At 39.9% G+C, this 27,753-nt stretch overlaps 1 protein-coding gene across 2 annotated transcripts in view; it reads right to left on the bottom strand.

The window, feature by feature from the left end:
• The window catches only part of trrap (transformation/transcription domain-associated protein), a 93,425-nt gene extending 78,103 nt beyond the window's left edge, over positions 1-15,322 (bottom strand). The window contains exons 1-21 of one of the 2 annotated variants that reach the window (XM_077201122.1): positions 15,294-15,322; positions 13,052-13,232; positions 12,905-12,954; positions 12,710-12,820; positions 12,507-12,611; positions 11,215-11,298; positions 11,055-11,111; positions 10,847-10,972; positions 9,335-9,412; positions 8,632-8,720; positions 8,415-8,511; positions 8,171-8,309; positions 7,721-7,799; positions 4,920-5,154; positions 4,444-4,774; positions 4,248-4,345; positions 3,854-4,042; positions 3,558-3,749; positions 2,327-2,492; positions 1,764-2,020; positions 1,481-1,681 (exon numbers count right to left, since the gene is read on the bottom strand). In XM_077201122.1, coding sequence (XP_077057237.1) covers positions 1,481-1,681; positions 1,764-2,020; positions 2,327-2,492; positions 3,558-3,749; positions 3,854-4,042; positions 4,248-4,345; positions 4,444-4,774; positions 4,920-5,154; positions 7,721-7,799; positions 8,171-8,309; positions 8,415-8,511; positions 8,632-8,720; positions 9,335-9,412; positions 10,847-10,972; positions 11,055-11,111; positions 11,215-11,298; positions 12,507-12,611; positions 12,710-12,820; positions 12,905-12,954; positions 13,052-13,151 — 2,784 coding nt within the window. In that variant the 5' untranslated portion in view covers positions 13,152-13,232; positions 15,294-15,322. Of the gene's footprint in view, positions 1-1,480; positions 1,682-1,763; positions 2,021-2,326; positions 2,493-3,557; positions 3,750-3,853; positions 4,049-4,247; positions 4,346-4,443; positions 4,775-4,919; positions 5,155-7,720; positions 7,800-8,170; positions 8,310-8,414; positions 8,512-8,631; positions 8,721-9,334; positions 9,413-10,846; positions 10,973-11,054; positions 11,112-11,214; positions 11,299-12,506; positions 12,612-12,709; positions 12,821-12,904; positions 12,955-13,051; positions 13,233-15,293 lie in introns of both variants that reach the window. The other variant, XM_077201121.1, reaches the window with a different exon arrangement.
• Positions 15,323-27,753: the final 12,431 nt, after the last annotated feature.

Below are 27,753 nucleotides of genomic sequence, written 5' to 3' on the forward strand. Positions count from 1 at the left end.
CTCAAGCAATCATGCAGAGAGACCATCAGCACTGAGGGAAGACAATCTGTCTCTGACCAGAAAAGAAACAGAGAACTTCCTTGAACTACGCAGCATTAGCTCTCATTTACAAACGTCTGGCTTCCTGGATAGGAGGAAAGAAGTACGGCTTCATATTAAATGGGAAGATGGCTCAGTTTGGCTGGTGTCCAAATCAAACTGCGCTTGTGAACTGATTCCCACACATATTGAAACGAGCGAGGATGCTTCGAGAGTGAAGGCCGGTCCTATGGGGGACAGAATGAGTTGTTGTCTGTCTCGATCCAAACACGTCGCTGGGCTTGAAGGCGGCTGCAAACAGCAGCTGCCGCCTGCGGCAACCACAGGACGCATGCAAATGAAATTATCAGCAACGGCACAACACCGGTAGCATTCATCTTTGTGGAGTGAACACAATTACAGAAATGACAGTTTGCGTTTGCCCAAGCAGCGACGAGCAGCAGGAAAGGCCATTTAGCTGGAGTAAATAATCCCGTCTGCACAGCAGGGAGAGATTGATTAGAGGGGGGTGGGCAGAAGGGAAAAGATGAGCACAGCTTACAGCCTGATGATCTATTTAATTACCTGGGGAAGACGATGTCTTTCTGCACACACTACACTTTGACAAGGATTCATTACATGACGAGAATCCCTCTTCCAACCCCTGAACCACCCCCATCCCTCTCACACACATATTGAGGGCAAACTGACACATAAAAGGAAGTGAATTTGTTACGGTTCATAGAGAACCAAGCCAGAAACCAAAATTGGTGTTTAGGTATGGTGGTTCGTTGTTTTCAAAAACATGACATAGCCTCTTATGGTTCTGTGAGAGTTCTTATCAACAACCAACACAAGTGGATTAATCTCAAATCAACCTCAAATTCAAACCTCTTCAGCATTGAAAAGGCTATTTAATATGAATATATTTATCAATTTCCTATTAGAGAAATAATTAAACCTTAAATGAAAATATCACTTCGAGGCCAAAGGACATAATGTGCTGGCCATTCTTTTCTATTAAAATGAAACCAATTTGGATCCCCTGCTGACAAGCTCTAAAATAAAACTAAAATAGTATGTGAAAAGATGAGTATATGACAAGGTACTGGGGGAAAACTGACATGATAACATTTGAGCAGAAAAATGATATACAACATTATTTTAGCATTATATTTGACTTTTATTTATTAATAATCACAAAAACTATTATTTCTCTCTCTCTCTCTTATATAATGTATATGTAAGAGAGAGAAATAATATTTTTTGTGATTATTAATAAATAAAAGTTAAAGAAATGCTAAAATAATGTGATAGTTATTAAAAACTAAAAAAAAATTTAAGTAGAATATCATAAAAATACATTTGATTTTTATGTATTGTGCAGTCCCTACAAGGTACTACATATATGACGCAATGACATTGCAATGAGATGCCTGTATGAAAATGATAAAAGCATCACCTTCTCCATAGGCAGTTGAATGGAGGCTTTGCAGTCGGTGAACTCTGCCTTGATGCTGGGGCCTTGAACCTCAGTCACCACATACTGCAGCTTCTGTGACTCCTTCAGCATTTTCCGGTTACTTCCTCCAAACTTTCCCAGTACCCGGTAAGCAACATGGGAGATGGTCTCTGCAGGGTTACGGAGCGTTCGCCACAATGCCTGTTCATAAAGGCATTAAGAAAACATTTGAATCATCTCTCAGATCTCTGTCAGGTCAAAGGTGACAGCTCAACAACTTTACCTGCATAAGTTCGGCTCGGACTGGCTGGATGTGGTCATAGAGGAAGTCAGGCTGCAGGTTGTCCACGCAGAGCTCCAGTGTGCGCAGGCCCTGGCTGACCAGAGTCTGGGAACCGTTGAGGGCAGACACCAGTGGGTCCATGAGCATGGGCAGGTAGGGTAGAAGAGAGCTCAGCCGCACTGGGACAGTGAGGCACAGTTCAACAAACAGATCCTTCATGTGCTGCTTATGGAGGCCACTCTGCAACATGTTCAAACCTAAAGAGAAGCCACAAAGAATCAATACACAAGGCAGATACATAGTTATTTTTAGTGTTTTATTTAGTGTTTTGTAATGGTAAAAAACACACATCTCAGTGGTTCTAAACTGGTTTTGGTTTGTCATCAACAACAGAAGATATGTGAAGAGATGATACTCATATTTAGTTGTAAGGTTAGCTGTATTTTGTTTTTGCATTTAGCAGTTTTTCTTTACCTACTGTCTGTGACCTTTTCAGAAAGGTTGTAAACCAACAGTTGAAGACTATTGCTCTGAAAAACCCTACAGTTAGGGATCTCACTCACCTTGCAGCAAATTAGGCAGCAAAGGCAGAAACTCCTGGTACAAGAGGTCATGGCTGCCCCCTCCTATTGAGCGGAAAAGGGCTCTCAGCAACAGGAAGTAGTTATAGGGCTCCTTGGCAGATTGAGCCAACTCCATGGAGCTGTTCACTATTTTATGAAGGTGAGGCTGTGAAAGAAAAATTCAGTACATCCTTTAGTAAGTTTACAAAACTTCTATATGTCATCGTCATTGTATGTAAGAGTGAACAAATATGCTTTTCTGATAAATTTTTCAGGCTAATTAATTGGCATATATTTGATGATTTGGTGATAATTAAATCTATACATGCATTTGACACCCACTTACATTACCATTCAAAAGTTTATTGTTGGTAAAACATTTAAATGTTTTTTAAATTCTCATGCTCATAAGGCTTCATTGATTTGATCAAAAATATAATTAAGTTCTATTGATAATTCACAATATCATTTTAAGTAAATCTTTTTTCACATTTCAATTTTTTATTTATTCCTGTGATGGCAAAGCTATAATTTTAGCAGCCATTACTCCATTCTTCAGTGTTATATGATCCTTCAGAAATCATGTCATTATTCTCATTTAGTTCTCAAAAACATTTCTTATCATAGCACTGAATTTAAATGAAAGTATTTTGTAACATCATAAATATCTTAAATGTGATTTTTGATCAATTGAATGCATCCTTGCATTAAAGTATTATATATATTTTTTTAATTCATACTAACCCCAAACTTTTGAACAGCTATACAGGTAAGGGCCAAATGTCCAGATACAGTAAAACAAAGTGTGTGTGAAAGAATAGTGAAAAGTAAACTCTAACCAGCTTAAAAAATAGACCATTTCAAAACAGTGACACTGAAAATAAGATGATAATTTCAGCGGACAACAGGATTGATGGGAAGTGAGATAAAGAAGCTTCTTCCTTTCCACTATTTCACAGTGACCTTCACTTTGGTCTTTCCTGTCAATCTGAGGCACAAGTGTCATTTCTCATCAGAGGAGCTGACAGAACGCATTAAAATTAATGCAGCGCGGTTACTGGCGCTGAGGCGTTAGACAGCTTTGAGGGTGCGAGCGATCCCTTATCCAATCGCTCTGAAAAAATTAAATTGTGAATTACCTACTCTATAATCTAAATAAGCACGCTAGGCAACTAAAAGACAAAAGAGGATACAATTTACTTTAAAAACCTTCATGTGCATAAGACCTCACCTTGAGCATTTGCTCATTTTCAGCAGCAAAGAGAGACACTGAGCCGAAGACCAGTTTGAAGAGTTTAAGATAGAGGTTTGATAACTCCACGTTAGAGCCCATCTCAGGAAGACGCTCCAACAGATACTCCACGAGGATGGTGGCAAACAGTGCAGAGGTGGTTAGGTTGGCCAGGAAGGAATTTGCCACAATCTGTTGAAGGATTGGACAGCCATGTCATATCAATGGTCAATGCATTTTGCAGAAAGAAAAAGCCAATTCAATTCTGCAGTGAACGAAAATAGCAGCACCAGTACCTGTAGGGCATAGTTCTTGGAAATGCGTTCCACCATGTATGGAACGGTGGTCTGGAAGATCTCTTTGAAAGTGAGAGGATTCATCATGGTGAAAACTCCGGCAAAGTGCTCCAAAACCTCCTTCTCTTCCTTCATCCGCACCGTCTGACAGTTAGCCACGCGGATGTACGTCTGTCCATTGCCAGCAATCTGTACCTAGCCAAAAGGGGGTTGGCTCTGTGATAAGCTGTAAACTTCAGCTCTCAGGATCATGTGAATTTGAGTAAACCGACTGTATCATGCTATGAGATGCGTCAACATAACTGGACACACCTCTACTGTTCTATCAGAAAGTTTAGGAGACTGTTTGAAGGTTTTGCTGTGGTAATCTGCACTAATCAGTGGACGGTCGTACCTGGTAGATGTCCAAGGCCTGCATGGCATATTTGACCAGCTTGATGTAAATCTGTGTCTCTTTGGGCTGGAGTTGCTTATTAGGAATGAACTGGGCCTCTGAAATACAACAATTCCAACATTAAAATACCAAAATGTTCAACAGAGCTAATATCTAATGACTTGGGACAATCTAAAGCCAAGAATGTCCATCTCACCTCCAGGAGCTTTACAAGAAGTGATGCCCCATGTAATTGTTTTCACTCCACATACAAGGGTCTTCACCAGACTGCGACAGTCGGACACCTGGAAGGTCTGTTTGTCCTCCTTCTCGCCAGGTCTATCAAAAGACGTGGACGGAGGTGGTGCAGGGGTAACGGGTGTTGGGGGCGCAGATGGAGGTAAGGCGGGCGTAGCTACAGTAGGAGTTGCTGGGACTCCTTGTAATGCGGCAGATTCTACCACACCCATCTCTGATTGGGGCTTACACTTCTTAAAGATGGATACCAGTTGGTACCGTGCAATGGTGTGGAACTTCAACACAAAAACCTGAGGATATAGAAATTGTGCAATGTCAGATCAGTGATTTTGTGCTTTACAAATCAATTTGCATATGGCCAGACAGTGGCATTTTGTAGCCCATTGTAATCACGATCACAACATGGTTTACATGGGCTAATGTGGTCTCTCTCACCTCCAGCATTCTCATGAGAATGTCTCTGCCATTGCCATTCTCCTGTTCGCTCTTGGATCGGATGCAGTCTACGAGGTTTAGCAACAGCTTACAGGACATGGTCTGGATACTGCTGGGAAGGGACTCGTCATCAATGTTCTTAGCAAACAGTTGCACCGCCAGGGAGAGGTCAGTCAACGGGAGGTTCTGTCTTACATGGTGTACTAGGTCTGCTAGTGTGCTGTATGCCAAGGGCCTGAAACATCAACAGACTCGCAGTTAGACAACAGCATTCATGCTTTCTAGAGGATTTCTGTTCCGTTTATACCAATTTCACGATTCTCAATTTTGATAGACAATGTTGAGGCCATTGAAATTGCTGTTTGCAAAAGACATGACAGTATTTACAGAATACCTTGCTAAAAGAGCCATGTTAACTGCTTTTGATTATTCAAAAACATACACTACCATTCAAAAGCTCAAAGCTGTATTTCTTTGATCAAAAATACAATTATATTTTGAAATATTATTACAATTCAAAAGATCGGTTTTCTATTTTAGTATATATTCAAATGTAATTTATTCTTGTGATGGCAAAGCTGAAGCCATTACTCCAGTTTTCAGTGTCACCTTCACAAATCATTCCAATTTGCTGATTTGGCTCGAGAAACATTTCGCATTATCATCATAGTTAAAACAGTTTAATATTAAGCTGCTTAAAATTTTTGTGGAAACCATAATATTTGTTTTCTTTTGATGAAAAGAAAGGTCAAAAGAACACCATTTATTTGAAATATGAATATTTTGTAACATTATAAAAGTCTTTACTGTCAGTTTTGATCAATTTAATGAACCCTTGCTCATTTTTACTTGAATAAAAGTATTAGTTCTTAAAAAAAATCATACTAATCCCAAACCTTTGAAGAGTAGCGTAATTTTATAGTACTACTGACTCCTTACAGACATCCCTACTCTTGTGGTGTAGAACCTCCAGCCTAAAATTGATCAAAACCAACCCTCAAAGAGCAAATAGCTCTCGACCCTGGCTGATAATAATATCTTTGGTCGATACTTGGGAGATTTCAGGCAAAGTTTAGAATAAACGTCACTAATGGCTTTGACAGATTGTGAGTCCAGCCAAATTTGCCTGCTGAAGGCTGATGGAAGCCGTGGATGAGAGAGAGGTGGTGTTGGCATGCATATGACATCTGGGGCAGAGAGACAGAGAGTGGCCAATGCCAGGACAGCCTGGCACATGAAGATAGGCACCTGTATCTCCTCTGCCAGTGGGGCATCTCAGCTCAGTCAAGCACCATTAAATATCAATTCTGATGTGTTGCACTTGATGAAATCTAAAATTTTCCCCCAAGAAACTTGTGAGGAAAGGGATTGTGGCCTCAAGCCATACTGAAGAAATTACAATAAAAAGAACCCTTACAGCTCATTCCAAAATGTTCCAAAATCAGCTACCTTGCGGCCACCTTCTAAGAGAGCAACATAACCGAAATAAAACCTCATAAGTAATGCAAATCTCTAAGCAGGCAATCATAAAGTATGAACATCTGTCATCTAAATAGTGTGTTTCAGAACTTCAAACTCCAGTAAAATTAGTTGTGTCAGCATGTTTTTAAGCTAGCAATGTGATACTCTAGTAAGTAAAATGCATAGCATTTACAAATATTGGCCATTTTTCCAATTTAAATGTTTTTTGTTGAGATATCTTTGCCATCCTCTAAATCTTAAAGTTAATCTTTAAAAACACAAATAATTGAATAATAGTTAATTATTTCACTTTTCACACTGTACATTATAATGTTGTGATGCCTAAAATCACTTTAAAATTTAAGTTTTCAATGTTTCATTTTTTTATTTATTCATTAAAGATTTTAATATCATCCATTTATCAGTTATAATCCATCACATTAAAAAATGATCAGCTTATCTGTATCAGCCAATAATTTTCTCAAATTTTTCATTAATAGTTTCAGTAATAAATGAATTGAATGCTTCTGTTGACAAATATATGGCAAAGCGATATGTTAATTCATAAATAAAATTTTCAAAATGTATGGACCCCATAATATGATTATAATATTTTGAGGTATGGTGTGTACATACACATATACATAGATGAACATATATACATATTCCTTCATGTATTTGTTCTCCTATTCTTGTAAGTGCCAGGCTGTTTGTAAGTGGTAAAAATGTTAATAAATTAGAAATATATATTTCACTTTACACTTTCACTTTTATAACACTTTACAATAAGGGTTTATTAACTAAAGTAGTTAACATGAACTAAGAATGAACAATACTTCTACAGAATGTATTAATTAATGATTTAGTTAATGATTATTTCAACATTTACAACACAAATAGCCAGATCAAAAGTTGTATTTAACATTAATGCACTGTGAACTAACATGAACAAACAATGAACGACTGTATATTTATTAACTAACATTAACAATGAATAAATCCTGAAACAAATGTATTGCTTATAGTTATTTTATATTAGTTAATACATTAACCAATGTTAACAAATGAGACCTCATTGTAAACTGTTACCAATATTCCTTTGCCAAAACTTTTTCATCTTGCTTGTCGCAATGCATTCTGAGATTGTCTTCTCTGCAGAGCACAGCATTTGGCTTTAGAAAAGAGCTTTTGCATCATGAAGGCATCTACAATTCCTTGAAACTGCCTACGCAGGCACCTAACTATGCTTTAGAAGTTAAATGTGTGCCCTGTATATTGCACAGATTGCTTATATTGGACAATACCATATAAATTTGGAGGTGGTTAATCTGCGTTCTTACCTTAGCGTCTCTCTCGCAGTGTATCCTGAGCCAATGAGTATTGACTCATCGAAAAGCTTGTCCATGCATGGAATGAATTCTGCAACACAAACAGCTTTTATCAGATGCCATTGCAGGCTCTAAAGCTAAACCAAAACGGCTCAAGGGCCCATGAACTCTGAGATACATCAATGTCGGGTCTCAACAGGGAGAGTTTCTTATCGATTCATTTAACCTTCTCTACAGGATTAATGATTTAGAAGAGTGTATCAGATTCCTCTCTCAAACGCTATTGATTGAGGGGTGAAGCTCAAAAAGAAAGCAGCCGTTACATATCAAAGCGGTACCCCATGAAGCTCAGTGGCGTAATTAACACCAGATGCGAGCTCTCCTACAATAGCGAACGCTTTGCATATCTTATTTGGGAAATCTCCAAACAACCTGCAAAGTGTTTAGCGGTGGATGACTCACGGCTGCGTAGATCTGTGGTGAGGATGTGCTTGGCAGCGATCAGCAGCTCTTTCCGCAGGTGAGCCGTCTCGGGGGGGCAGTTAGTCAGCAGCTGCAACATCCCCTTCACCATCTGCTGGGAATACTTCCCAACCAAGTCCTGATACACACATATTTCCACATTAGTCACCGTTTGAGTATTACAAGAAGTTTAGAAAAGTTTAATTAACAGGTGGTCAAGCTATGTTTTCCTGAGCCACGCTACCTGGTAGATCCGGATGATATAAGCAAGGAACGACAAGGTCTTGATCTGAGCGGCGATAAAATCTGCATAAAGCTCCTTGTTGAACAGCTTGTGTTGCCTGTCACGGAGAGAAACCAGAAAATGCTTTAAATGTCACTATGTGTTAAATTGCATCCATTTCAGTGCATTAGTGGTGATGTAACGCCACACACTCAACGAAACGAGAGAGGTTACTGACCGAGCCTGCGGAGACACCTGCAGCATGATGGTGTTCATGATAAGAGGCACGAACTCTGACACCACGTTGTGAATGTTCAGTTTGTACAGCTAGGAAAAACATCATACAGAAAAGCAATTAATGTATCAAAGTACAGTGGGACACAGACAGAAAACAGACCTCTGCTTGAAACGTACACACTGTTGCAGTACAAATTACACCATAGATCTACCAATACATCTAAGCATTTTAAAAACATATCATATTGTGAACTTTTTATGCAAAACTTGATTTAGAGCTGCCTGAGAATTTTATGACACAACGACAACTAATAAGTTCTGAACCAGAATATTTGTGGGTTCTAGTATTTAGGCAGAAAATAGGAATACACCTGCTGGTCAAATGTAAAATGATAACATGCAGAGAAGGTAACCCAAAATCGTGTTTTGATTGATTGTAGCTTCCTGACAGCTACAGACTGCTATGACTCAAAATATCAATTTATTTTCTTTGCAATTAAAGCTCATATTGACCAAGACAAAAAAGCACACACAAAAAAAATAATCACAAGCACCCTTTTGATAAGCGTGCCAGGTTTGAGTAAACAATGGATTTAGCTAGTGTTTCAGATGATTGACAACACCTTTTATAAATGAGTCAAATATCTAATTGAGGAGGGCTGGCATAAAGTCAATATTGAATGAGTGTTTTTATGGGCTCTCACCTGATACATGAGGACTACGATGATGGGAAGCTCTGCCAACACTTTGAGTGACAGCGATCCCCGGGGGATTATGGTATGCTGGAGGACACAGAGAAGACAGATGGGGCCAGTGAGAGATACACGAGGTGTTACGATAAAACTTTTTAACATCTATATGGAGTAGTCTTTGTTGATAGTAAAAGTCAATTCAAATCAATCTTATTTCTATAGCACTTTTCACAATACATATTGTTTCTAAGCGGCTTTGCAGAAAATGTTTTTCAGAAGGGCTGAACTGCAACTGCATTTTAGCACCTCTTTGCACAAAGGTCATAAGCAGAAATTTGGTGCCCTCTAGTGTCTACATAAAGAAACTGTCATTCGCATTAGAATCAGTCTACGATTAGAATACTCCAGAAATGTAAACACTTCACAAATGTTGGCGGACTTGGCTAAAAATACATGTGCAATGGTTCAAAACATTTTGTGACTGAATGCACATATTGTGGTGGTCACAAACGCATGTGACAACATTGTATTTGTAGTATCTAACTCTAAAGTCACCTTTCCACTGCACACCACAAACGACAGCCAATGGACCGGAAGTAGGGATCCACCGATATTAAATTTTTGGCCGGTACCGATAACCTATAATTCTATATATTTGAAAGCCGATAACCAATATATTGGCCGATAAATCTAAATCCAAAATTGTATCTAATTTTTGAGAGCATGATTACAACAAAAGTCTCACCATTAAATGCCATGTCACGAGCACACAATTATAATGTTCTCATGATTTTATGTAGCCTATATGGCAGCCTATATGACAGAACATGTTGCACTTAACTGTATTTTCCTTTTTTAAAGTGATTCAAATCATATTTCAAGCAATTCAAAACCATCATGGCGAACAGTGCACATCTGAAGGAAATAATCAATTATTTATTGGCTTAAATATATTGGCCAATTTTTCTTATTGGGCCGATAACGCTAACATTAAACGAACATATATCGTCCGATACCGATATATTGTGCATCCCTAACCAGAAGTCATTCATTTGCTATGGAGAGTCACACAGGGACTATGTGGGGTGCCGACCAGCTGCAGATGCTGAATTTTCGGATCCGATTTGAGCTTTGGATGCATTAAAAAACTTGAGCTACAACAAATGCGGCACGCTGACCAGATGTGATGTATTCAAATGTATTTCAATCAGATCGGTGTGAGAATTATTTCAGAAACATTTAACTTGAAACATTTAACACAGCATTTCTGATCAAGTCAAAATCCACACAGATCAGCATTTGGACATTCAGATCTTATCAGTTTTACTTTCAGCGCCCAGGCTTATTGGTACTTTACATTTCACACACACACACACACACACACACACACACACACAGTACCATTCTCTGGACTAAAGCATATCGCTCACATCATTGTGTCTCTGCTGATCACATTTGTCAAAACTATTGAGATAATGAGGATTGTGTACAGGTGTTCTGCAGTTAGAGAGTATGTGTACTGACCGTCCGGGTCTCGCTGTCCTCACGCTCCGGTGCGGTCTTCACCAATACTGAGGTAATCATGCCCACCATTTCTGGAGAAGGCACAGTGTTTTCTGCTATAACCTGAGGATTCTCAAAATACCTTGTCTGCCAGACAGAGACACAGGTTTAGAAAACAGATATTCACAGACAAACAAATACTATAAATCCAATTCTTGTTATAGCTTACCACAACTTTTGGCAGTTCTTTGTAAATTTGCTTCACAAAGTCCAAAAAATGATGAATCTGTAAGAGTGGGCAGAGAGATGTTTATGTAATAACATTTATTAAAACACAGGAAATGCAAATGCTAGTCATCATTACAGAGTGCCAGAAGGCTGCATCTCACCTCTTGAGAGATCGGCGGGCGAAACTGTTTATGCAGTTCAATGATGATGCGTAAACAAATGAGCACATTCTCTTCACTTTCAATCTAAATGATGAAACACAGAGGCAAGAACCAGTCAGAGGCAATATATATATATATATATATATATATATATATATATATATATATATATAAAAATAATATATTTTAAAAAAACACACAAGATGATTCATTGTTAACAAATGTAAAATAAATTGTTTTCTACAACCACTGATTCATTTCTAAGTAACTTTATAAAAAAGTGCCTGCTAAATGAATTTAGTGAAATAATCCACTCTTTGAATTCTCTAGAAAAAAGTTATTACCCTTGACTTAATGACTTAATAAAATCAAATATAGAGTTCTGTGGCTTTTAGTGCATGTATAAAAGCTTTGATACCATCTAAAATACCGTTCAAAAGTTTGGGTCAGTAATTTTTTATGTTTTTGAAAAGAGTCCCTTAGGCTCACCATTTATTTAATCAACTATACAGTAAAACATGAATATTGTAAAATATCATTACATTTTAAAGAACTATATTCTATTTTCATGCATTTCAAAACGTAATTTATTCCTGTGATGGCAAAGCTGAATGTTCAGCATCATTACTCCAGTCTTCAGTGTCCCATGATGCTTCAGAAATCATTCTAATATGCCGATTAGCTGCTCAAGAAGCATTTTTTATTGGTAGCAATATTGAAAACAGTTGTCCTGCTTAATAATTTTGTGGAAATCAAGATACACTCTTTCAATATTCAAAAGAACAGCATTTATATGGAAAAATAAATCTAAACAATGTAAGCCTGTATTGACACTTTATCTATTTAATGCATCCTTGTTGAATAAATGTATTAATTTCTATCAAAAAAAAAAAGATTACAGACAAACTGAACTGTATTCTATATGCTAGTGTATTATAATTCAAAATCCACACAGATCAGCATTTGGACACTCAGATCTTATCAGTTTTACTTTCAGCGCCCAGGCTTATTGGTACTTTAGAGTTCACACACACACACACACACACACACACACACACACACACACACACACACACACAGTACCATTGCCCGGACTAAAGCACATCGCTCTCATCATTGTGTCTCTGCTGATCATGTTTATGTAAAAACAGAACAAAAATGATGTCCCTCTTGCAGGTAGTGGCATTTACAAACTTTTATCCAATAAAATGCTCTGTAAAATGAGAATTATACAGCTATTTTATAGAATCTCTGTATATCAGTTGAACTGTGACATTCAGGTAAAGACTGACCTCAAGGAAGCGGAACATGACAGAGAGGATGTTTTTGGCATGGGGACGCAGATGTTCATTAGTTGGGATTCGGTGGATGATCTCTAGGACGAGTTTTCTTAATTGCTATAATGAAATTCAAAGACACCCACAAGTTTATTTAATTGCCAGGAACGAGGCATTGATGATGACTAGAGCAATATTTTTTTTATCAAAAAGCACACCTGTGTTGGTTTCTCCTGAAGGAATTGCACTTCTCCATCCTGCAGAAATGTTAGGAAACGAGGGATGATATGCTCCAAGAAAGTAGAATACTGTGGTGAGGATGTGACATTCTGAGAAGGAAGAGACTAACATCAATTACTACGTAAAAGCAGCTTTCATTTCAAACTTTTCATAAGTAAAATATAAGAGTTTACCTCGAAATTCTCACTGACTTCCTGCATCATCTTCAGTTTGGTTTCATCCGCTGATGTTTAAATGAAGGAAAAACACACCAGTAAGCAGAGTTAACACTTTCATCTAACATAGTAACATAGTATTGAAGCAGAAGGAAATAGACTCACGCGTGTTGTTGTCAGTGAGTGCCGCCACAAACTGCAGGTATTTCTTCATGAGGGTGGTCTGATCCACCACGGTGGGGCTAGGGGTGGGGACGAAAGACATGGTGGCGGCCGGGATAGACAGGATTGCGCTGTATAGGGGCAGACTAATGTCTGCGCTCGTCTCAGTAGAAGTTCATGTAATCTTTAGGTGAGTAAACAAGAGGAATGGTCAATTTTACTATACAGCCTTGCACAATCAAGAACAGTAATGATACTTCAGTACAAAATCAGGATTCTACAAATGCAGTGGTATTGAATTATTATCAAATTCACGTACCATGGTATTTACATGATACTACATGTCAAAAAAGCACGATGGTATCTACACACAAAAAAACTGTATTACCATGGTACTTTGTAAGTAAACTCCTTTTGCTACAGCAAAATGGGGTTCGGGGACTAGGGGCTCTGTAAAAGAGTTATTCAAATAATAATAATAAAATAGAATAAATAAAATTATAAAATAAATAAGTAAATAAACTTGATTAAAATAAATAAGAAACATATTAAAGGCACATTATGTAAGTTTCACCGCTAGAGGTCGCTTATAACAATAACTAAGGCGTATCTTGATGACGCCGTGAATAAGCGTGGAATCATGGGAGTTGTCGTCTTCACCTACACAGCTGATGGAAAGCAATCAGACGGGAATCATGCAGAAATCATGTTCATGGCTGAGCTAATGCATTCAAGTTTTATTAACGTTACTGTGGTATGAAGCAGTGCAGGACATTTTGCGTTGCTGTTTTCATTATGCACATTGCAGTGAGCTAGATCAATATTAGAATATCAAATAAATAAAAGCTGGATGACTCGTCATGTTGCTAAATGGCATGCAATGCTACTTCCTATTTTCTACAAATATAGATCTTTCTGATTATGCTTTATTCACTTGACAAAATAGTGTGGCCTCTGAAGCATGGTACAAACATGTTACTCGCAGTAAATCAAGAAAATGAGAGATTCAAACAATAAGACTATAACAATGATACGTTTTCTGTCGATAAATGTATCCAAACAGTTGCTCACCTGTCTAATAAAATGCATAATATATAAAGGGCCTTTGGTGTTTCCATGGTTTCTACTGAAGGAAAAGGTAGCGCAGATTTTTTTTCATTGACAAGCAAGATAATGACACAGGCCGTTACACTGGTTCAAATAGCTGATTTCTCTGGAATTAGAACTTTCTTTGAAACATTTGGGACAATGTTACACAAGGAAACAAAATATAACATTATTCTAGTGGTTTTGGATATTTTAAATATTCAAAATATCCAAGAATCTTACATATTGTGACTTTAAAATGAAGAAATATACATTTTATTTAAATAAAAAACATCTAACAGAACAGTACTATAGTAAGTAGAATTTATTTTAATAATGTAACATACATAATAGAATATATTTTCAATATTTATTTTACACATTTTAATGGTATTTTTTTCAAATTGGTAAAAATTGGGTCTCTATACATGGAAATGATAAAGCTGCCTTTTAAATTGGGGTTTGAGCTGAATAATGATACTACATCGTCTTCTGCAGAACAGCTTAATCGTTATAATAATTTTGCAACATTGAAGCTTTTTTCCTGTTTATTACTGCAAGGCTGCTTTGAAGCAATCTGTTGTTTAAAACGCTATGTAAACATACAAACAAACGTGACGTGACAGTGTGTTTATATAAACTATTAAGAGCAAACAACAATAATCTAAAACAAAAATAACATCTCATCCAGCACAATTACTCACGAAGTGTTTTAGTGAAGTTCACCTCTAGTTTAGGAAAAGCGATGGGCGCGCCAAACTGCAACAACACGCCTACTGCAGTCACGCTCACTGACATGACGCGCTCGAGCCAAAGTGCTCATATTAAAAACTAAATTAACCTATCTATAACAGAGCTGCCCGGAACACAGGGACTTTTACGAAAATTAATTTGTTTATAATAGTATAGAATAAGCTAGCAACACAACCAGGCCATTTACAGAAGAAAGAGCCTACTGTCGCTAACTGGCTAGCCGGCTGCTAACCCAATACCAAGTCCAAGACATTTTTCACATGCAAAACTCAAGACTTTCACTTTTTACCTTAATTTGTGCACATTTCTGGTGCAGATTTCTTTCAGACAAATGCTAATGAGAGACTTCTGCACTCGATATGTATCTAAATTACAAAATTACTCACAAAATACAGCACCAACTTACCAGCAAGGGGACCGGAAGGAGTTGTAAATGAACTTCCGCTACACAGAATGAAATTTAGTGGAAGGGCTGAAAACAATCCGCCGTTGTTTTTTTGACAAATTTTGTAAATTATTATATTTTGTAAACCGCATAAAACTAATTTTATGCTTTTATACTAGTGTTTCCCAAATTGATTTGGGTGCCCGAGGTGTGTTTCAAGCAGTGATTTTCATATTTACACAGCAATATAGTTCCACGCGGACGGATACCACAGAGAAGACAGGCGTGTGAAGACCATCGAAAACGAAGGTCTTCCAGTTTTCAATAAACTGGTATATAAAATGTTTAACTTAACGTTACTGCACCCCAGTAAACAACATAATAATAATTTTAATAATCGATTCAGGGAGATTTAGAAATAATAAATTTATTTAATTATTTATCGACATACGTTTAGGTTGAATCACATTAATAGAGAATACTATTGGATAAATGGATACATGCTTTATAGATCAGCTGCACTGATGTGCTGCTTTTTATTGGATTAATTATGACAATGATAAGGATGCTTAATAAATATATCTAATGGCAAACAACATGTAGGTACATATGTGACCACTTGTGGGCGATAGAAAAGCTGGATCCTCATCGAAACTCATCCAGGTGTATTAATACCCAAAACGATCATTAAAGTAACTCATAAAACATCAGAATTTCGTGGCACTGACAGAGATAACGAAATTTCAAACAAACACGTTTTAGATGTGACTTTTTCACATTTAAGAACTCAAGTTACGAAATAAATTTTTTCTATTTTCATTTCCCATGTTTGTTCTGTTTTGATTTTGACAACAGACCTTAAGGACATTTCAGTTTATGTATAAAAATCAGTCCCCTCAAGTTCACAGAGATGTCCTATGTAGCAACAATGGACATGTTTCTGTCATATTTTACAACTAGAATACTTTTGTTTGAATTTTAATGAACAATATTTTGCATTAAAAGTGTGCTAATAACATTTTTTTATCGTGATAAATGCCACTTGGTTTAATATTTTCTGTAATGTAATGTAATGACATTCATATATGTGTTCAAATACTTTTGGGGCTACTATAAGTTACATGACAATGAAAGCAGTATACCGCATGTTGAGACTTATGATTTGATATAATGAATGTAAAATAACATTAATAAGAAATCCACACATATATATATATATATATATATATATATATATATATATATATATATATAATTTTCGCATCATCAAAGCTGTCTATTGCCAATCATACTAATTGAGTACAATCACAGCAGTGGTAGCAGATGTAATCCTGGTGGAGCTTCAACAGAAAGGTCACATTATCATTTCAATAGCCCCTCTGTTGGGCTGGGTGCATAAAAGCAGGAACAGGACCCTGTCTCTCACTGAACATCTGATTCATGTAATAGTTTTACATGAACTGAAAAAAAGAATATATTGCACCTAAAATAAAATATGAAAGTAATGCAAATGGACTCTTTTCACATTTCCGGAGTTATAATTATAAAAATTAAAAAATTATTAAAAAAAGTTATAATTATAATTTTTGCACTCCCGTTTGCCCCAATAGCAAAAGAGAAAATCCACAATAGCATTTTCATAACTTTCCAATATAGGAAAAAAAATATTGTGAGAATTATTACTGTTACGGTAACACAGGGAAGAGGAGAGGTGATGATATTTTTAGCAGTTTATTGATGAATTCACAAAAACAAAGATAATACAAACATGAAAAATCCAAATCCAAAAAGGTATGGCGAGATCCAGACAAGAAACATAAAACCTAACAGTAAACGTAACCGCAAAAGATTTCGATTATCGACTGATTATCGAATGACTCTTAAAAATAAAGTTTCTGTATTGATGGATCCATGAAGAATCTTTAACATCCATGGAATCTTTCCATTGGTCAAAGGGTTCTTTATAGTAGAAAAAAAGTTCTGTAGATAATTAAAATGTTCTTTACACTAAGAACAGTTCACTGAAAGGTTTGGAGAACCCAAAATGGTTCTACTATGGCATCATTGCAAACCAAACCCTTTTGGAAGCTTTATTTTTAAGTGTATACAGTGGAAAACAAGTGGCTAACAAGGAACAGGTGTGTAATGAATTGTCATGCAACAAACAAGGCAGCTATAGAAACAAAGGTAAACAGGAACAAACCACAGGAAGAGGACACAGGAAACAATGGAGACATAAAATGCACTTCACAATAAGAGTCCTATAACACAGAACACACAGAACACAGGGGAAATTGTGACAATTACGTTGGTCAAACAAGAGAAAGATGTTAAATTTGCAGTCACTTCCTCGGCTGTTGTATTAGAAACACTCACACAGCAGTGCTAACCTAAAGTGCTTTTAGTGTTTTCTGTAATTTAATCCCAAGGTAAAAAAAAAAAACACAACATAGTGATATAAACCTACAATCAATAAAAAAAGTAAATATAAAGGTGTTGCTAGATTTACAATGTGAAAACACATAATCACAGTTTGTGAATATAGGGTCCTGATTGTTTTGTTCACCAGTTTAAATACTAAAGTTGCAACATATTTTTCCTCATATTTTGACATACACCCAAGTGAAATAAAATAATGCAAGAAGGTTTTGATTTAAAATTATAACGTCAAAACAAATTTAAACAAAAATAAAATGCATGGATTAATCATTCTCGATTCAAGATCAATAACATGCATTTAGAAATAGATAGGGTAAATTATACTTTAAAAATGAATATGCGGCAAGTATATGTAAGGAAAGAAATTCAAACTAGAAAATGAATTGAAATCTAAAATTTAGAGTATTTGCTGTGTGAAGCAGTAAGAACACAGCGATGTTCCCTGAACACCTGGTGACTCACATTCAGCCGTATAAGAGGGTCACCGGTTCACAGCACAAATGTGTTGCCACTGTAAACAGAACTCTTATCTATTCTGTTTAATGAGTGTAGGGTATCAGGCTCAAAATATAATATTTGGATAACATTTTTTTCTCCAGAGTGCATCAACCTTTTGTGAAGGGCCTTGTTTATTCACTGGCTTTTCCATCTCTCAGAAACATGATTGTATGAGATGTTATTAGTCATGTAAGTGCTCTATTCAAGGGTAACGACTAATGTGTTTCTCATTGAAATATTATTGATTAACTTTTCAGTTATATTTGTCTTTCCATGGGGTGATGTCAGGCTAAATCACCTAAAGCAGTGGTTCCCAACTCTGGTCATACAGAGGGCCCTCTACACTGCATAGGATGTGTACCTACCTTGTTTGATACAGTGTCTAATTTAATTCATGTGCACTCTGTTAATGATCTTATGATTTGAAACAGATTCAGGTGCACTCCTTGGTGGCACATCATATTTGAGCTTAATGGATATATTAAAGAAATTATGATATGGAACTTTCATGTCATGTTGTTATTCAGTGTCCACGCTGACTGATTCGGTGAGTTCATTCAGTGAATTATCCATCAAACAGATTAAATCTGCTAACTTTTGTGATTTTTTTGTGAACAATTAATCAAAGAATAAATTAATTAATGTCATTTGATTGTGAACTAGACTATAGGTTGTGCTATATTGTTTGATACTCACAAGCAGTGATGCAAATCCCACCAGTCCCATTTTTCTACACTGTAAAAAAAAATATGCCACTCCAACATAAACATTTCTAGTGGCACGTTGCACCTAAAACTTTTAGTTGGCCCAATTTAAGTTGCGGAAACTAAATTTTTGTGTTGTGCTGACTACCCCTGCATGTAGGCTGGACTTGAAATAGAACGAACGTTGTTTCAATTAAATATTTTCTGTTGACTAAACATAGCTTGTTGGGTTCGGCCAACTAAAGTTAAGTTTTGTAAACTACATCCAATAAGTTCAGCCAACTAAAGTGGTGTTTTGTTTAAGCCACCATTATGGTGATCAGTGTTTGCTTTAGTTGGGCTCGTGACCCTTAAACTGTTAACATTAGATTTTGTTTGGCAGTTGTATCTCAGTTATAACTGCCAGATGATCAAAGACAAAAGATGATCTGATGTTGTTGGTTATGTTTTGACATAATCATTACTCGACTTGCATCACAAAACTCATTTAGAGCCTAATCTCTGACTTTAAATGTATAATGTCGATTTCAACATCACAGTGATTCTACAGTACAAGATCTAGAAAATTCTAAACAATCCAAAGGATTTCTTAAAAGTTGTTCTAATAAAAAAAACTTTCTTTTTAGGCACAGACATAAAGAATCAGTGTATTAATCTCAACAATGGTGACAAACAGAATGTTCCATTAGGAAAAGGATATTATTAAGACGTTTCAGATCATACGTTTTGATTGGTGGCACCCAAAATGCACTGCAACATGTTATTATTGTCACCATTGATGAGATTCACAGGCTGATTATTGATGTCAGTGTGTCAAAAAAAAAAAAAAAATTTTAGAGTGTAGGCATTCAAAACCTGAAGGATCCAGGACCAGGAGTAGGCCTTGTCTATTATCTATTTTATCAATCAAAATTGACAGATAAAAGAGATCAAACATTATATTGTTATATTAACATGTTTTTAGTTTATGTTGATTAAACTAATGGCATGGTGGCAATGCACTGATATAAAATAAAAACATTAGTTGATTCTACTAATAGTGTCACAGTGTTGGGTTTGTGTTCCCCAGGTGTCCACTAGAGGTCCTCGTTATCACGGTGTCCTTCACTATTGACTTCATTTCCCAGCATTCTGTCTGTCACTGTCACTCATCAGTTCATTGCACTCAGCTGTTCCCCGTAATCATTGTTCCCAGCTGTTCATTGTTAGTCTTGTTAGATCTGTGTATATATTCCCTGTCTGTGTTAGTATGTGTACGGATTCGTTGTTTAATGTCCCCACACTTCCGTTACTGTTGTTGCTTCTTTCTCGTGTTTTGTCGTTTATTCTTGGACTGTCTTTGTTGGAATTTGACCCTTGCCTGGACTGGATGTGAGTACGGATTACCCCTTTTAATAAATACCTGCAATTGGATCTACGCTGTCTGTGTGTGTGTGTTCGTGACAGAACGAATCCGTCGTCACAAGATCCAGCGGTATGTTTTGCAACATCTCTTCCCCAGCCACCGAGCGGGAGAGAAGGGAGTTGTTTAAGGGGACCCGGTTGGTAAAGTTCCGTGGGACCCGTGGAGGTCGCCGCAGAGGAGGTAAAAGGGAGATGTATCACGTCCCGTCTCCACAGTCAGAGACTCTTCACGTCCCGTCTGCCCAGTCAGAGATTGTTCACGTCACGTCTGTCAAGTCAGAGACTGTTCACGTCGCGTCTGCCCAGCGAGAGACTGTTCACGGCGCGTCTGCCCAGCGAGAGACTGTTCACGTCGCGTCTGCCCAGCGAGAGACTGTTCACGTCGCGTCTGCCCAGAGAGAGACTGTTCACGTCGCGTCTGCTCAGCGAGAGACTGTTCACGTCGCGTCTGCCCAGCGAGAGACTGTTCACGTCGCGTCTGCCCAGCGAGAGACTGTTCACGTCGCGTCTGCCCAGCGAGAGACTGTTCACGTCGCGTCTGCCCAGCGAGAGACTGTTCACGTCGCGTCTGCCCAGCGAGAGACTGTTCACGTCGCGTCTGCCCAGCGAGAGACTGTTCACGTCGCGTCTGCCCAGCGAGAGACTGTTCACGTCGCGTCTGCCCAGCGAGAGACTGTTCACGTCACGTCTGCCCAGCGAGAGACTGTTCACGTCACGTCTGCCCAGCGAGAGACTGTTCACGTCACGTCTGCCCAGCGAGAGACTGTTCACGTCACGTCTGCCCAGCGAGAGACTGTTCACGTCACGTCTGCCCAGCGAGAGACTGTTCACGTTCCAGAGCCGGAGGCAGAGCCAGTGCCCGTTCCAGAGCCGGAGGCAGAGCCAGTGCCCGTTCCAGAGCCGGAGGCAGAGCCAGTGCCCGTTCCAGAGCCGGATGCAGAGCCAGTGCCCGTTCCAGAGCCGGAGGCAGAGCCAGTGCCCGTTCCAGAGCCGGAGGCAGAGCCAGTGCCCGTTCCAGAGCCGGAGGCAGAGCCAGTGCCCGTTCCAGAGCCGGAGGCAGAGCCAGTGCCCGTTCCAGACCCGGAGGCAGAGCCAATGCCCGTTCCAGAGCCGGAGGCAGAGCCAGTGCCGTCTGCCTTCTTGGATCTGGACTATCTGGAGCGTCTGGTTCAGAACCTGGACATGCCCATGTCTGCTGTTCCAGAGCCGGAGCTAGTGTCTGCTGTTCCAAAGCCGGAGGCAGAGCCCATGCCTGTTCCAGAGCCGGAGGCAGAGCCCATGCCTGTTCCAGAGCCGGAGGCAGGGCCCATGCCTGTTCCAGAGCCGGAGGCAGGGCCCATGCCTGTTCCAGAGCCGGAGGCAGGGCCCATGCCTGTTCCAGAGCCGGAGGCAGGGCCCATGCCTGTTCCAGAGCCGGAGGCAGGGCCCGTGCCTGTTCCAGAGCCGGAGGCAGGGCCCGTGCCTGTTCCAGAGCCGGAGGCAGAGCCCGTGCCTGTTCCAGAGCCGGAGGCAGAGCCCGTGCCTGTTCCAGAGCCGGAGGCAGAGCCCGTGCCTGTTCCAGAGCCGGAGGCACAGCCCGTGCCTGTTCCAGAGCCGGAGGCAGAGCCCGTGCCTGTTCCAGAGCCGGAGGCAGAGCCCGTGCCTGTTCCAGAGCCGGAGGCAGAGCCCGTGCCTGTCCCAGAGCCGGAGGCAGAGCCCGTGCCTGTCCCAGAGCCGGAGGCAGAGCCCGTGCCTGTCCCAGAGCCGGAGGCAGAGCCCGTGCCTGTCCCAGAGCCGGAGGCAGAGCCCGTGCCTGTCCCAGAGCCGGAGGCAGAGCCCGTGCCTGTCCCAGAGCCGGAGGCAGAGCCCGTGCCTGTCCCAGAGCCGGAGGCAGAGCCCGTGCCTGTTCCAGAGCCGGAGGCAGAGCCCGTGCCTGTTCCAGAGCCGGAGGCAGAGCCCGTGCCTGTTCCAGAGCCGGAGGCAGAGCCCGTGCCTGTTCCAGAGCCGGAGGCAGAGCCCGTGCCTGTTCCAGAGCCGGAGGCAGAGCCCGTGCCTGTTCCAGAGCCGGAGGCAGAGCCCGTGCCTGTTCCAGAGCCGGAGGCAGAGCCCGTGCCTGTTCCAGAGCCGGAGGCAGAGCCCGTGCCTGTTCCAGAGCCGGAGGCAGAGCCAGTGCCTGTTCCAGAGCTGGAGCCAATGTCTGTTCCAAAGCCAGTGCCTGTTCCAGTGCATGTCTGTTCCAGAGCCGGAGGCAGAGCCAGTGCCTGTTCCAGAGCTGGAGCCAATGTCTGTTCCAAAGCCAGTGCCTGTTCCAGTGCATGTCTGTTCATGAGGGTCTTCTGCTTCGCCCTGGCCGCCCGATGGGTCGTCTGCTTCGCCCTGGCCGCCCGATGGGTCGTCTGCTTTGCCCTGGCCGCCCGATTGGTCGTCTGCTTCGCCCTTGCCGCCCGATGGGTCGTCTGCTTCGCCCTGGCCGCCCGATGGACTGTCTGCTTCGCCCTGGCGGCCCGATGGACTGTCTGCTTCGCCCTGGCCGCCCGATGGACTGTCTGCTTCGCCCTGGCCGGCCGATGGACTGTCTGCTTCGCCCTGGCCCCCGGCTAAACCATCACCCCCTGTTTCTGTTCCCTTTCATGGACCTGGCCCCCCATCCCTCCCTCTGATCCTCCACCATTCCACCTCCCTCCTGAACTCTTGTGTTGTGTGTTTTGTCTTGGAGCGTCTGGTAGCCGCTCCGTAGAGGGGGGGTTATGGCACAGTGTTGGGTTTGTGTTCCCCAGGTGTCCACTAGAGGTCCTCGTTATCACGGTGTCCTTCACTATTGATTTCATTTCCCAGCATTCTGTCTGTCACTGTCACTCATCAGTTCATTGCACTCAGCTGTTCCCCATCATCATTGTTCCCAGCTGTTCATTGTTAGTCTTGTTAGATCTGTGTATATATTCCCTGTCTGTGTTAGTATGTGTACGGATTCGTTGTTTAATGTCCCCACACTTCCGTTCCTGTTGTTGCTTCTTTCTCGTGTTTTGTCGTTTATTCTTGGACTGTCTGTGTTGGAATTTGACCCTTGCCTGGACTGGATGTGAGTACGGATTACCCCTTTTAATAAATACCTGCAATTGGATCTACGCTGTCTGTGTGTGTGTTCGTGACAAATAGATAGTTTAGACTTCTAGTCTTCACTTCCCTGCGCATGCGCCGCAGCGCCGGACGCTCATGAGTAAACGACGACAGTGACACACTTGAACGAGCAGGCGCAATTTTCCTCTCAGCCGCTTCAGAAGCAAGGAAAAAAGGTTTATGGTAAGTCATTTTAAAATTCAATGTCTTTATCGACTGATTTTGTCTAAGGGTAATTTAATTATTTTCTTAGGCGGAGAAAAGTCAAAAAAATGGTTTAAATCTATAGATTTATAAATAATAACTTTGCCTCAGAAATTACAGAAGACAAAAAATCCTAACGGCCTCTTTAGTGTAGATAAAACGTTAACAGTTTCCATTGAGGCTATTTTAAAATAGTTGGTTTCTTATGTCACCTTTGGAAATACAGTTTAGTAAGGCTGTTAAACGTTTCAACTTTAATATATTTCCAATAAATCATGTTTTAGGCCTAGTTACTTTTATTTTTCGTCGTGATTAAACACTAATGCGTATTGCATTCTCGTTTCACAATATCATGCATTCAGGATTTAAGAGAAGGAAACAAATTGTTATCTCGAGATAACGAGAAAATTGAGTCCGGATCTCGAGAAAACAAGATAGAAAAAAATAACATTCCATGGCCTCTTATGGCTTCCGTAGTTTTGTGATGCGGTTGCGCATGAAATAATAATAGCCCATCCGCGCATCTCTAATACAAATGGAATGTTATTGTGTCATGGAACATTGCGCTCCCAACTCGCGAAAGATCGGATTTGCTCCATCTTTTGATAAGTTTTGTTTAGAAAACCTTAAATCCATGCAAGACACAATGTCATTAGAATCAATGAATCCATGTCATTAGACACAACGTGCACATGTGCAGACCAAGGTTTTTTTTATTTATTTTTTGCGGTGATGACGGTGACGAGCTTAGACCCGCGGTTGTAGTCACGTGACCGCGGTATCGCGGTAATGTGGTAACCCTCCCAGCCCTAGTAAAAGTAAAAGTACCCCCATTTAAAACTACTCTTAAAAGTACAATTTCTCCCCCCAAAAAAATACTCAAGTAAATGTAACAATTTACCATCAGTGTGCAATGCGCGTGTACGTTCGTTAATAAATAAACTGCAAGTGTCTTGCGGAAGAACATTGTAGCCGGAGCTACTTCTCTCCGTTAATGTCTATGGCGAGTCAAGCAGGCACTTGGCAACTCCGCAGCCGAGCCGACCCCGGGATAAAATAGTCAGAATAAACACTTATTATAGGCGTACCGTAGTGATTCAGGATAAGTCAAAAACACCGTTTGGAAAATGGATTCATGATACTCGTTCATTTTGAACGTAAGTTACGGACTGCAGCAGCTGCTGATACAACGGCGTTCTATGGTGCATGCGTGAATTTAACTGAGTACATGACCATGCACTCGCACAAATGCGACCACATAAAAATTTTATTTGCACATTCTCAAAAATTGGTCGCATATGGTCGCAGTCTGGAACCCTGTGGCATGCATCTTCAGCAGTTTGCAGTGCAGGCTGCAATATTAATATTACATGTTTTGTCTCGAAACGCATATTTGACAGTGAGTTGACAGTAAATCAGCATCCTAACTCAAGCTAATACTACTATGTTAAATTTATGTTCATTAACAGAAACAGTAACATCTGTTATAAAAATTATTTGGTAAGATGTAATATTCTGACTGTTTGAGTTTTATTAAAATTAACCATTGGTCATCCAGTATTATGCATTTAGATCATGATAACCACAGATAAAACCAGGCATAGCATATAGCTATAGCACCTCACGATCATGGCAAAATGTAACTTTATGGTTTCTATGGTATTTGTATGAAAAAAGTAGCCTAAATACATTAATAAATACTGTCATTATATTCCATTAGTCATTTAATACATTGTCTACATTAATAATATAATACAATTCAATATGTATATCCCACATTTCATGGTGCATTTCAACATTTCTTGATATCGTTTAATCGAAGACAAATTATATCGCGATAATTATCGTTATCGTTTTATCGCCCAGCCCTATGCCTAACGAATATCTCTTTCTTTCCCTGACCCTGTCTTTCTGCTTGAGCAGCACTGGTTGACGCCTGAAAATATCAATTAATTACAATTACACTGGTCGGACTGTTCAGCTCTGTTTCAAAATGATACCTCCGGTTCAGGCTAATCCTCATCCTCAACACGTGCCTTTTTTAGTTGTGGAAAATACTTTTTAATACTCATCTGGATTGAAGCAGCAAACATTCAGTGTAAAAGTAAAAAAATGACAACATTATTTATAATAAGTTTATTTGATTCACAGCTGCTACATATTTTGACCTCGACAACACAACTGCATTTTACCGCAAACATGCGAGTAGTTAACTTTCTAAAGAAGGCACAATCGCTTGTTTGCTAAGGGTCGGGTCAGGACTCCAACATTAACACAATGACAACATGAATGACAGAGAAAAGAAGAAAAGAGGGAGACCAGGGAAAGGAAATGCAGCTGAACGATTACGCTGCGTGTTTTAAATAGCGTTAAAAAGATTTATAACGAAACGCGCATTATGCGGCCGGTTGATTCTGTGGCGCACCGCCACAAATTAGTCTGTGTGGGAATACCTGATCGTAATGAAAGTTCCGTGTAGTTGCCACTAGGAGGTGAATTCCGACAGTCGTGTCCGAATGCCGTGTGCAATGGACAGGAGGCTTAACGTCTTTTTCACACATACTCCGTTTGCAGTGCGTATGTGGTTGGTATATTTTTCCATACCAATACAGGTTAGAGCGTTCACACTGCACGCGGATGCGGTCCGGAGGTGTGTTCCAGTTACGGTGCGCAGTGCAGCGATCGTTTCCGCACTGATTCAATTTTTGCTGTGCTGCACACGCTGAATCAAAGCCACAGCGCATTGTTTGCACTAAAATTAACATGTATTGACACGAAATTTTAATAATTTCATAATATACGCATAAGTGTAATATGTTCTACAGTGAGGAGAGACGAGATAACTGCGTGCACAGGTAAAGTACCCTAGGCTATATGTAGGCTACTACTTGCTTTGCTTCAATTATTCAACTTTATTTAACATAACAGACATTTATGCACAAATGAGATTTGAGACATAAAAGCCTGATATGTAGTTTATTTATGCAGGTTGGCTCTAAAAAAAATTGAAACAAACTCGTAGCCTAATCCGTCATGTCCTGTTCCAATAAAGATGTAATTTTACATGAATTAAATAAAACAGAAAGAATGAGTGCATGTTGGAAATAAAAGCACTGAATACATTTTTTTTGCTCTTGTATTTGCTCACAAAAAAAAAGTATTATCCAGTGGATTTCCACCAACAGCGGGACGGCTGCGGATCGGCTGCAGATCCCCCCCCCACCCCAGTGTGTTGTTCTGCTGTGTTTTAATTATTGTCAAAAACAGGAGTATAACAGTAAATAAATATCTGTTCTGCATATTGGTTATCGGGGACATAAACATGCAAATAATCGGTTATTTAAAAAAAAAATATCGGTCAATCACTAATCACGTGACAGGCTGATGGACAGAAAAGTACTCAAATCAAGGTGACATGGATGACACTCGTCTCATCGTGGAGGTGGAATTCTTTATGAGCCACAGAATGTTGTAAAGAAACAGACACTCCAAACAAGATGGTTGATGTGAGAAACAGGTTTATTATATATTAGGTAAATGGCAGTAGCAGGAACTGTTATGAATGAAGGTCTTATGGAGGATGGAGAACCGGAGGTACTGACTGTCCTTTCTGTTGTGATGGTTACGATACTGTGGATGATGGAACACACACCGGCGTTGGTTGAGAGATGAGTAATGGTATCCACAACTAAGAGGACGAAGATGACGAACCGGGAGACACTGGAGATGACGATATGTTGCCAAGGAAGCGTGAAAGATGAGCAAAGATACTCAAGAAGTCCTTACTCTTTTATGAGACCAGACAAAGTGTCAGAGTGAGATGTGTGTTTATAAGTGTTTGTGGTGAGCAGATGGCGTGTAGGTGCTGGGGATTAATACTCAGGTGATGGTGATCTCAGTGATTGTGTGGTGGTGGAGCCTGGCACGGGACATCAAGCTGCGCCTGCCCTGCAAAAAGCTGAGTCCCAGATACGTTGGTCCCTTCACCATCATCCGACAGATCAACCCCGTCACCTACCAGCTCCAGCTACCCTCACACTGCAGAATCCACTCTACATTTCATGTTTCACTCCTTAAACCTTACCACTCACTTGTGCCCATTCCCTCCACAGAGCCAGGCCCGACAGAGAAACCCC

This window comes from Siphateles boraxobius, unplaced genomic scaffold (genome assembly GCF_051911475.1).
Source record: "Siphateles boraxobius isolate OS27281-9 unplaced genomic scaffold, OSU_SipBor_1 46, whole genome shotgun sequence".
NCBI lineage: Eukaryota > Metazoa > Chordata > Actinopteri > Cypriniformes > Leuciscidae > Siphateles > Siphateles boraxobius.